We start from the raw sequence: 13,196 nt of genomic DNA, 5'->3' as shown, positions 1-13,196 counted from the left end.
TGAGACCTCCCCTCCGGTAGGCGTCGCTGTGCTGTGTGTACGCCGGAGCAGGAGCCGCGCTGCGCGTTACAATACTGACTGGTCCTGGCTCTGGAGAGGCGACTTGTGTCCTGGCCCCGGTACCGGAGAGATGGGGAGCACAGCCCGGAGCGGGTGAGTCACTCGGGGGTCATGCAACATCTGCTATATACATGGTATACTGTAACTGTATATTATATACTCAGTGCAATGTGTCTGTCATATGCATGGTATACTGTAACGGTATATTATATACTCGGTGCACTGTGTCTCTGTCATATACATAGTATACTGTAACTGTATATGATATACTCGGTGCACTGTGTCTGTCATATGCATGGTATACTGTAACTGTATATTATATACTCGGTGCACTGTGTCTCTCATATACATGATATACTGTAACTGTATATTATATACTCAGTACACTGTGTCTGTCATATGCATGGTATACTGTAACTGTATATTATATACTCAGTGCACTGTGTCTGTCATATGCATGGTATACTGTAACTGTATATTATATACTCAGTGCATTGTGTCTGTCATATGCATGGTATACTGTAACTGTATATTATATACTCGGTGCACTGTGTCTGTCATGCATGGTATACTATAACTGTATGTTATATACTCAGTGCACTGTGTCTGACATATACATGGTATACTGTAACTGTATATTATATAATCGGTGCACTGTGTCTCTCATATACATAGTATACTGTAACTGTATATTATATACTCGGTGCACTGTGTCTGTCATATACGTGGTATACTGTAACTGTATATTATATACTCAGTGCACTGTGTCTCTGTCATATGCATGGTATACTGTAACTGTATATTATATACTCAGTGCACTGTGTCTCTGTCATATGCATGGTTTACTGTAACTGTATATTATATACTCAGTACACTGTGTCTCTGCCATATGCATGGTATACTGTAACTGTATATTATATACTCGGCGCACTGTGTCTCTGCCATATGCATGGTATACTGTAACTGTATATTATATACTCAGTGCACTGTGTCTCTGTCATATGCATGGTATACTGTAACTGTATATTATATACTCAGTGCACTGTGTCTGACATATACATGGTATACTGTAACTGTATATTATATACTCGGCGCACTGTGTCTCTGTCATATAGGTGGTATACTGTAACTATATTATATACTCGGTGCACTGTTTCTGTCATATACATGGTATACTGTAACTGTATATTATATAATCGGTGCACTGTGTCTCTCATATACATAGTATACTGTAACTGTATATTATATACTCGGTGCACTGTGTCTGTCATATACGTGGTATACTGTAACTGTATATTATATACTCAGTGCACTGTGTCTCTGTCATATGCATGGTTTACTGTAACTGTATATTATATACTCAGTACACTGTGTCTCTGCCATATGCATGGTATACTGTAACTGTATATTATATACTCGGCGCACTGTGTCTCTGCCATATGCATGGTATACTGTAACTGTATATTATATACTCAGTGCACTGTGTCTGACATATACATGGTATACTGTAACTGTATATTATATACTCGGCGCACTGTGTCTCTGTCATATACATGGTTTACTGTAACTGTATATTATATACTCGGTGCACTGTGTCTCTGTCATATACGTGGTATACTGTAACTGTATATTATATACTCGGTGCACTGTGTCTGTCATATACATGGTTTACTGTAACTGTATATTATATACTCGGCGCACTGTGTATCTGTCATATACATGGTTTACTGTAAAGGTATATTGTATACTCGGCGCACTGTGTCTCTGTCATATACGTGGTATACTGTAACTGTATATTATATACTCGGTGCACTGTCTGTCATATACATGGTATACTGTAACTGTATATAATATACTCGGTGCACTGTGTCTGTCATGCATGGTATACTGTAACTTTATATTATATACTCAGTGCACTGTGTCCCTGTCATATGCATGGTATACTGTAACTGTATATTATATACTCTGCGCACTGTCTGTCATATACATAGTATACTGTAACTGTATATTATATACTCAGTGCACTGTGTCTGTCATATGCATGGTATACTGTAACTGTATATGATATACTCGGCGCACTGTGTCTCTGTCATATGCGTGGTATACTGTAACTGTATATTATATACTCGGTGCACTGTGTCTGTCATATACATGGTATACTGTAACTGTATATTATATACTCAGTGCACTGTGTCTGTCATATACATGGTATACTGTAACTGTATATTATATACTCGGCGCACTGTGTCTCTGTCATATACATGGTATACTGTAACTGTATATTATATACTCGGTGCACTGTGTCTCTCATATACATAGTATACTGTAACTGTATATTATATACTCGGTGCACTGTGTCTGTCATATACATGGTATACTGTAACTGTATATTATATACTCGGCGCACTGTGTCTCTGTCATATACATGGTATACTGTAACTGTATATTATATACTCGGTGCACTGTGTCTCTGTCATATACGTGGTATACTGTAACTGTATATTATATACTCGGTGCACTGTGTCTGTCATATACATAGTATACTGTAACTGTATATTATATACTCGGTGCACTGTGTCTGTCATATACATGGTATACTGTAACTGTATATTATATACTCGGTGCACTGTGTCTGTCATATACATGGTATACTGTAACTGTATATTATATACTCGGCGCACTGTGTCTGTCATATACATGGTATACTGTAACTGTATATTATATACTCGGCGCACTGTGTCTCTGTCATATACATGGTATACTGTAACTGTATATTATATACTCGGCGCACTGTGTCTCTGTCATATACGTGGTATACTGTAACTGTATATTATATACTCAGTACACTGTGTCTGTCATATACATGGTATACTGTAACTGTATATTATATACTCGGTGCACTGTGTCTGTCATATGCATGGTATACTGTAACTGTATATTATATACTCGGTGCACTGTGTCTGTCATATGCATGGTATACTGTAACTGTATATTATATAATCGGTGCACTGTGTCTGTCATATACATAGTATACTGTAACTGTATATTATATACTCAGTGCACTGTGTCTGTCATATGCATGGTATACTGTAACTGTATATGATATACTCGGCGCACTGTGTCTCTGTCATATGCGTGGTATACTGTAACTGTATATTATATACTCGGTGCACTGTGTCTGTCATATACATGGTATACTGTAACTGTATATTATATACTCAGTGCACTGTGTCTGTCATATACATGGTATACTGTAACTGTATATTATATACTCGGCGCACTGTGTCTCTGTCATATACATGGTATACTGTAACTGTATATTATATACTCGTGCACTGTGTCTCTCATATACATAGTATACTGTAACTGTATATTATATACTCGGTGCACTGTGTCTGTCATATACATGGTATACTGTAACTGTATATTATATACTCGGCGCACTGTGTCTCTGTCATATACATGGTATACTGTAACTGTATATTATATACTCGGTGCACTGTGTCTCTGTCATATACGTGGTATACTGTAACTGTATATTATATACTCGGTGCACTGTGTCTGTCATATACATAGTATACTGTAACTGTATATTATATACTCGGTGCACTGTGTCTGTCATATACATGGTATACTGTAACTGTATATTATATACTCGGTGCACTGTGTCTGTCATATACATGGTATACTGTAACTGTATATTATATACTCGGCGCACTGTGTCTGTCATATACATGGTATACTGTAACTGTATATTATATACTCGGCGCACTGTGTCTCTGTCATATACATGGTATACTGTAACTGTATATTATATACTCGGCGCACTGTGTCTCTGTCATATACGTGGTATACTGTAACTGTATATTATATACTCAGTACACTGTGTCTGTCATATACATGGTATACTGTAACTGTATATTATATACTCGGTGCACTGTGTCTGTCATATGCATGGTATACTGTAACTGTATATTATATACTCGGTGCACTGTGTCTGTCATATGCATGGTATACTGTAACTGTATATTATATACTCGGTGCACTGTGTCTGTCATATACATGGTATACTGTAACTGTATATTATATACTCGGTGCACTGTGTCTCTCATATATACGTGGTATACTGTAACTGTGGTACTTGTTTAGTTTCACGCGATTTGCATACGATTCAATCCGCGGTGCAATTTAGCACACCCCCCACTATCCACGTCAGCCCGAAGCGTGGCGAGCGGATGCGGTAAGTGCCCTCCTGACCTGTTCATACCCCCACTATCCATGTCGGCGCGGAGTTGAATTTATAAAGTGTGGCGAGCGCACCGAGCCCGAAGTGTGGCAAATGGACATGGATTACTTGACTTGTATTCTGCGTCCCCTCGCCACGCTTCGGGCTCATTTTAAGCGGACCCTCGTGGGGCTCGCTGCACTCGCCATGCTTCGGGCTCGGTGGCTCACTGCGCTCGCCACACTTTTTATAAAATCTGCTCCATGCCGATGTGGATAGTGGGGGGTATGAACAGGTCGGGAGTATGCGTACCGCGTCCCCTCGCGGGGCACACTGCGCTCGCCATGCTTCGGGCTAACTTGGATAGTGGGGGGTGTTAAATCGCATCGCAGATTGAATCGTATGCAAATATCGCATACGATCTGCTGGGAAGTGCCGCTGTGAAACGAAACAAGTATCAAAATGTGTCGGTGAGTAATGAGTGCACCTGTGCAGCAGCTATATTGTCTGGAAAATATGTTGGTAGCTCTGGAGGACTGGAGTTGGCTACCGCTGCTATAAATAGTTTGAATTGGACTTGGACCACTATTACACTGAATCTTTATTAATATACCTATTAAACTGTATGGATTGGATGGCTAAGGATACCTATTGCTGTATTTCTCTATAATCTGTAACATACAGATGTAGCCGGCTACATCTCTGCATGGGCTGGCGATTCTATCAGCAGGCCCCGCCAGCGGTCGTGCTCCGTGGCAATGCTGTCGGGGAAGAAGAGATCTCCGCAGAGCGGGCCTGACTTTACAAGCAGTCGGGCCCATTCTGCAGGGAATTGTCAAGCTCCTGGCCTCAGCTCGCCGATTTACATCCATATCTCGCGGCCACGCCCCCTTTTTGGCGCTTGGTGGGCGGGATTAAATCCCGCCTGCCGAGCTGCAGTTGAGCCGGCCAAGAACCGGACCGGGTCATGGCTGTCGGGCCAGCCCAACAGTAGTGACTCCGGATTGAATATCCTTCTATACCTATTACACGGAATCTTCATTATATAATGAGCTGGATAACTGTTACACGGTGCATTTAGTGTATCTATCACCCCTTTACTTATACTGTTACATTGTATGAATAGTCCTCATGTAGTTATATGTTTATGTTTGTATATTGTTACCTTCAGTCAGTGTAGTTGATCTTGTCCCATTGTACAGTATTAGTTTATGTCAGGGTATCCCTACTATTACTATTTGTTTCAGTTCTGTTAACCCCACAAGATATTTTTGTGTCTTTTATCGGCCATTACTATCCAGACAGAAGAGCTTACAGTGTAGTGCTGGAGACATACCCAGCTGAGTATAGGGGAATGACTGGTTACTATACACTATAGCAGGCATGTCCAAAGTCAGGCCCAGGGGCCAATTGCGGCCCGTGCTGTCATTTCAAGCGGCCTCCAGCTGGAAGTGGGCAGAGCATCAGATGTGGGAAGCACAGCACAGGAAACTAAAGGTGGGGCCCCAGCGAGCGCGCCTTTACCTTGCTGTCTGCTGCAGTGAGGAGGCGCCGGCCGCCACAGCCAGATGTGTTTGGCGTCCTACCCCTGCTGCTGCAATCGTATATCACCCTACTCCACAATCACAGTGACAGCAGTGTGTGGGGAGGGGGTGCAGCAAGGGGGAAGCTTGCTCCCGTAATATGCAGAGCGGAGGAGGGCAGCAGTGGGAGTCCAAGTATCTCCTGTCCTTGCAGTTTCTGCTTTGCCTCTCTGTCCTCTGGCTCACACAAGGGGCTGGGAAACATATAGAGAAGGGAGGGGGCAGAGTGGGGGACATACAGTGAAGGAGGGTCAGGCTGGGGGACATACAGTAAATGGAGGCAGTGATGGCCATTTAGAGAAGGGGGAGCAGGGGCAGGCTGGGGGACATACAGTGAATGGGAGCAGAGTGGGGTACATAGTGAATGGGGGTCATACAGTGAATGGGAGTCCTACAGTGAAGGAGGGTCAGACTTGGGGACATACAATGAATGGAGGCACTGATGGACATTAAGAGAAGGGGGCAGGCTGGGGGACAGAGTGAATGGGTGCAGAGTGGGGAACATACAGTGAATGGGGGACATACAGTGAAGGAGGGGTGAATGGGAGTCCTACAGTGAAGGAGGGTCAGACTTGGGGACATACAATGAATGGAGGCACTGATGGACATTAAGAGAAGGGGGCAGGCTGGGGGACAGAGTGAATGGGTGCAGAGTGGGGAACATACAGTGAATGGGGGACATACAGTGAAGGAGGGGCAGGCTTGGGGACATACAGTGAATGGGAGCAGGCTGGGGAAAATACAGTGAAGGGGCAGGCTGGGGGACATAGAGTGAATGGGGGCAGAGTGGGGGACCATACTGATGTGATTAATGATTCAAAGAATGTCAGGTTGAATGGTCGGCCCCCACACATTTACACTTCACCAAATCTGGCCCTCGTTGCAAAAAGTTTGGACACCCCTGCACTATAGCTATGGCATAAGTGCATTTATCCGCTGTGACGGGTACGCAGGCTGTTTGGTCAGCTCCTATTTTCTGTCCTCAATTCTGTGACTCAGGTGAACCTTAGGATTTGTGTATGCTGATGTGAGACCTTCGTTCTATGTTCTGCAAGCGGGTAATTGAAGTGTGAGGTCTGCACGGTACAAGTGTCTGTCTGTTAGCCTGTGACACGTCTATGGGGCCAGGAATGAGAGCAGGATCCCTCAATCCCTCCTTTATTCACCTTCCCTCCACCCAGAGTACAGAGAGAGCAGCGCACACAGACAGAGTATTGTGACCTCACCAGGGCACTGCTGGGTCTGGAGCACCTGAGGAGATGGTAACCCTGACACTGCCGCAGGCTCGGGACATTGTATTCCTAGCCTGCCTCAGTCACCATTTACATATGGCTTTACTTATATGCTAGATTTACACAATGGGCCTGATTCAGACTCGCTCACCGCAGCCTGAGCGATTATCGAGCAACCAACCGGGCGCAAGCCGTCCGACCGAAGGCAACAAGCGAAGGCTAGCTTCTGCTCGCAGGGTTATTGACACCCTCCCGGTGTTTGGAGATGTGCCACTGGCAATTCTGTGCATACCCTACAAAACGCAGGCGTTCACCTGCTATTGTAAGCGAGGGCTGCTGACGTTACCAGCAGCCGCCTCCCCCATGGCATTCGCAGCGCTGCAGACAGGGGAATGTCATAGGAGGGTGCATGTTTTTTTCCCCCCTGGCGTTTGAAGCCGTGCACAGGGGCGGAGGAGTGCTGATGGCGGGGCGCAGGTCTGAATCAGGCCTATTGCTCATTATCATGGTTGTATCTGTCCCTCTAAGCGCAGAATGTGGCTGGCTGTAGTAGTTCACCAGATTCTGCACGTTGTACATTATGATGGGTGTATCTGTCCCCTAGGGGTAGTAGTTGTGGACTTTAAACTCCGACTTCTCTGTTGTTAGCACTGGTAGGGTAAACGTGTCTGCATTGTGACAGCCAAAGGCAGAGAATCTACATAACTACTTCAAACGTTGCTCAGTAACTTCTCATCTTAAGGGACTATCCAAGGCCCTTATTCTGATTCATATGCTCTCCTGTGCGTTCGTACAGGGCAGCGATGTTTTGTGACTGTGCAGACACATGTATGCGCGTGTGCAGCCGCTGGGTGCGAGCAGACGCTGTGAATTACTTGTTCGCCATCCCGTTCGCACCTAGAAGTGCAGGCGGGGTTCTTGGGGCGGTGGCAATGGGAACGTCCAGTGTTCCATGGGCGTCCCCATGAAACACTGGACATTCCCATGTAAATGCACTGGTGACGTGGGTGCGGGGGACGGGCAGCTGACATCAGTACGGGAAGCCCGCAGATCTAATAGAGGTGTCGGCGACAATAAAATGATTTTGTCCCCACGCACAAGGTTTTGTAAACATCCATTCGCATGCGTGCGGGGCTATTCGGTGTGCGATCGGAGACGGGCGGCGGGTGGCGCATAAGTGTGAAATTTGCAGCTTTGCGTGTCAAGCTAAATCGGGTCTGAAGTTGGGTATAAACAGAAGACCCCTTAAGGGTGCTGTCATAAGGGTCCATGCTGTTTCTGTTGTTTTCATGCATTGTGTTATGTCATTAGAAAGCTTATGACTTTCTGAATAAAACCAGGGCAGCTGAAAGCGCCGCTGGGCCCTGGTAATAAAAGGGGCGTGTTCAACGGGAGGGGTGTGTAAAAAAAAAAAAAATCAATTGCAGGGGGTTCCGGCTGTGTGACAGCGCACCGGCTGCTGCAGCTGCCTCTCTCCCACGCAGCACTGAGCAGGAAAGAGAGGCTATGCTGCGGCGGCGGCCTCTGCTCCCTACTCCCAGTGCCCGGTCTCTCACGCTGTTTTCCATCCTTCCGGGCGTGTGTAATTTAGACACCGGTTTGGTATTATACAGACATGTCCAAACTACTTTAAACACTGTCTTAGTATAGGTTTCAATAGCGGGTTGGTCTTAATACAGTTTTTGGATGTTTTCATGTTACTTGTACAGGTTGAGTATCCCGTATCCAAAATGCTCGGGACCAGGAGAATTTTGGATAACGGATTATTCCGTATTTCGGAATATTTTAATATTTCAATGATGTCTTTTGAAGTATCTTGCATTTATGCTGTATAAACACATAATATACACACAAATATATTTTATTACCACATAAAATACACAAAAAAACATATTTTAATTGTTCAAAAAACAAGGTTTCAAAACGTGAAACAAAATGTGCGCACTATCTCAGCACTGAATTTGAATGCCAAGCAATCATTGTCTTGCACATATATAGTGCCGGGATACGGGCGTTTTAGCGAACGACATCACATCGAATTAATTTACATCGAACTCATTTCACCGAATCAAAACACATCGACATTTCCATCACATCGAACAAACATACATCGAAATGCATTCTACTTCGAACATTACTTTATCGAACACCACAATACACCGAACACATAACTTACCGATTTATGTAATGTCGAACACGGGGTTTTTCGATTGCTATCAACTCGAACACGGGTTTTTTCGATTGCTATGAACTCGAAAATTATTACATCGAAAAACCTAACTAGAAATTTCTAACTTCGATAACATTTATATCGATACTATTTACATCGAATACATTTAACGCGAATATTTAACTATCGATGTCATTGTGTAGAAATTAATTACTTCGATTGACATTTGATAGAAGCAATTTACATCGAACAGATTTAAGTCGATTACCAATTACTTCGATTGACATTTGATAGAAGCAATTTACATCGAACAGATTTAAGTCGATTACCTCATTTTTCGATAGCCTTTTTATCGAAGCAAACAGCTTCGATCATTATCTTTTCGAACAACAATACGTCGAACATCATACCGACAATCACTCTTGCATTGTGCAGACCTGCCCCCTCTCCCACCGTGGATCACAACCGCCACATTCAGCTGTCTCTGTGCCCTGCCCAAAATTACACAGCAAATTACACAGCCCCCCGCCTATGCAGACGGCAAGTTCCATCTTGCGCCCTTCCGTCAAATGTCCGCACTGACCTTTGAACCACAAGTCCCACAATGACCTGCCAATGTTCTGCCCTGCACTCCCTCTCCTATTACCCCTCACCCATCATAGTCTATACCCTGTTGGTGGGCACCCTCCCCCCATAAATCCGCACTGTCCAAACTGGCACAACCCCCCCGTCTGTGCAGACGGCAAGATCCGTGTAGCGCCCTGCCTTCTAACGTCTGCATTTACCGTGGCACCACAAGTCCCACAATGACCTGCCAATGTTCTGCCCTGAACTCCCTCTCCTATTACCCCCTCACCCATCATAGTCTATACCCTGTTGGTGGGCACCCTCCCCCCATAAATCCGCACTGTTCAAACTGGCACAACCCCCCCCGTCTGTGCAGACGGCAAGATCCGTGTAGCGCCCTGCCTTCTAACGTCTGCATTTACCGTGGCACCACAAGTCCCACAATGACCTGCCAATGTTCTGCCCTGCACTCCCTCACCTATTACCCCCTCACCCATCATAGTCTATACCCTGTTGGTGGGCACCCTCCCCCCATAAATCCGCACTGTCCAAACTGGCACAACCCCCCCGTCTGTGCAGACGGCAAGATCCGTGTAGCGCCCTGCCTGCCAATGTTCTGCCCTGAACTCCCTCTCCTATTACCCCTCACCCATCATAGTCTATACCCTGTTGGTGGGCACCCTCCCCCCATAAATCCGCACTGTTCAAACTGGCACAACCCCCCCCCCGTCTGTGCAGACGGCAAGATCCGTGTCTTGCCGTCTGCACAGACGGGGGGTTGTGCCAGTTTGGACAGTGCGGATTTAGACCGGTGAAACATTATGCGTGCAGGTCTGGGGGGGAGGGTGCCCACCAACAGGGTATAGACTATGATGGGTGAGGGGGTAATAGGTGAGGGAGTGCAGGGCAGAACATTGGCAGGTCATTGTGGGACTTGTGGTGCCACGGTAAATGCAGACGTTAGAAGGCAGGGCGCTACACGGATTTTGCCGTCTGCACAGACGGGGGGTTGGGCCAGTTTGGACAGTGCGGATTTAGACGGGTAGAACATTATGGGTGCTGGTCTGGGGTGAGGGTGCCCACCAAAAGGGTATTGACAATGATGAGTGAGGGTGTAATGTGTGTAAATTAGATTTAAAACCTTTCGATTGAACTCTTTTCGATATAACAATGTATCGATGTAACGATAGTCGACTTAGTTATTTTCGGTATATTTGTGTCGATGTAATGTAAATTCTTGCATTTACCGTTCGATATTGAATTTTTCGATAACAATGTGTTCGATATAATATTTTTCGAACACTATGCTATCGAAGTAAAATGACTTCTACATTGTACACGTCGATCAATTATTAACTTCGATAAATTGAGTAGTCTACATTACAACGGTCGACAACTTTAATGTTCGACCTTAAAAGTTCGACATAGAGACAATTCGACCTGTAACCGTTCGATATTTTAAACATTCGATCTACCATGCTTCGAAATTTATTGGTTCGATTACATGCTACGTTCGATGTATACACATTCGACAAAACTATCCTATCGAACTAACGGGGTCGACATAAATACACTCGAATTTGTGTTCATCGGCAAAACGATCCCATTCCATAGTGCCAGTTACATATCATGTCCCCAGTGATGCTGTTACATATGTCCCCAGTGAGTTTTTAGCAAAAAAAAAATTTTTTTTTTCACTTTCTGGAATGTCCGTATTTCGGAATAATTCGGATAACGGATATTCGGATACGGGATACTCGACCTGTAGTATGTTTTGGTGACATCTCAGCCTTGTTAAATTGGCTTTCAGGGATTGTTTATAACTCTGAACCATAAAGTAATATTGTTCTAGCCTTGAATACCTTAACCATTGTGGCATTGGAAATGTCCTGTGTGAGACCTATGTTTCCACTGACTTTTTATTTGCGAAGGCATCTGGCAACCAGAATGACCCCCATTGTGCTTTATGATGACTGCTCTTGTGCAGAATGTGGCTGCATGTAGTAGTGCACCAGATTCTTCTCATTGTAAAGGAAATAATAATGATCGCTCAGCGTTTTACATTATGTCGCGCTCGCCGCGCTGCAGAGAGCCGGGACAGCTGTCCCCACACAGTAGCAGCTTGTGTCACCAAGGAGGCCGTGGAGAGAACAGCAATAACCGTAGAAATCACCAGGGCCTGTGGTTGGTGTCCAGTAATCCTGTTACTGTCCCTGAGGCGAGGACTCCTTGGCACCGCCGCAGCTCTCTCTCTCTCTCTGCTTTCCCACAAGTAAATGCGACCTACGGCAGATCCGCCACCACGTACCGTACTACAGAATACCCATAGTGCTCATCCTAGCACCCTGCATCTCCCAAAACCCAAGCAGCTCCTCCTCCCTGACTGGGGGTGTCACTGATGCTCTCTGCTGTTCTGCTTCTAGCACAGGTCTGGTCTGCATATCAGTGCTGAAATACAGACCACACTGGGCTATAAGCACCACAGCAAAGAGCAACAACCCAGGCAGGGAATAGGCACTGCATGGGTTTTGGGTACACACTATTTATCAGACTGTCTACAAACACTGACATAATGCAATAGCTGCTGGGTGGCCACAGGACAGGCATTTGATAACTGTGGACAGTGGTGTACCACTATCCCCAGCATGGCAGCTTTACTGAATGTCATTATAAAATTGTACACCCACAGATTAAATATCTAAGGTTTATTTAAGCATACACACTGTACAATTGTTTCTTCCATTACTGCTATTTATCAGCACTCGTGATAGGATAAGAGCTGCACAGATATCGGTCCCCAGAGCTTACACAATGGGGGTTATTCTAGTTTAATCGGTCCCCCGTGCCTTCGCATTAATATGTGATGGTGCAGCCTGGTTAGTGACCTATAGTATGTGACGGTGTAATGTGGATGTTACATAGCACTTGTCCTGATTACGGGATCTATGTCCCACTGCAGCACTGCCTGTGCAGGAGCATACACCTGGCAGTAATGGTTGGTGTAAAGGTCAGGATGACTGTCCCATAGCACTGAGGTGTTGGGATGGATTCACCACGAAGGCCCACATTGTGTGGAGTTTACTTGTTCTCTCCGTGTTTTTTGAAGGTTTCCGCCCACCTCCAAAAAAATATACCGGTAGGCTAATTGTCAATTGACAGACAAAACCCCCCAAACCCTAGCACCTGTGTCCCTGTGGTAAGAGACTGTGTAAGCCTCACTGGGAAATGAGACTGTCACGGTGGAATATGTATGCGCTACATCAGGGCTGAAAATCGGATTCTCATCGCCCGGTGGCAAGACCGTAATCCCCCCTTCTTTATGCACACATGGGTGTCACATTCAGCGCCTGGCGCAGGCA

At 45.1% G+C, this 13,196-nt stretch overlaps 1 protein-coding gene across 1 annotated transcript in view; it reads left to right on the top strand.

Annotated features, from left to right (window-relative positions):
- The window catches only part of SLC35B2 (solute carrier family 35 member B2), a 21,094-nt gene continuing 7,898 nt past the window's right edge, over positions 1 to 13,196 (top strand). Inside the window, exon 1 of the mRNA XM_083175390.1 lies at positions 1 to 153. Coding sequence (XP_083031516.1) covers positions 131 to 153 — 23 coding nt within the window. The 5' untranslated portion in view covers positions 1 to 130. The remainder of the gene's footprint in view (positions 154 to 13,196) is intronic.

The sequence above is a fragment of the Crinia signifera genome, chromosome 3, assembly GCF_055691185.1.
Source record: "Crinia signifera chromosome 3, ASM5569118v1, whole genome shotgun sequence".
NCBI lineage: Eukaryota > Metazoa > Chordata > Amphibia > Anura > Myobatrachidae > Crinia > Crinia signifera.
Note: the sequence above shows the minus strand (reverse complement) of the source record. Positions and strands in the feature narration are given on the sequence as shown.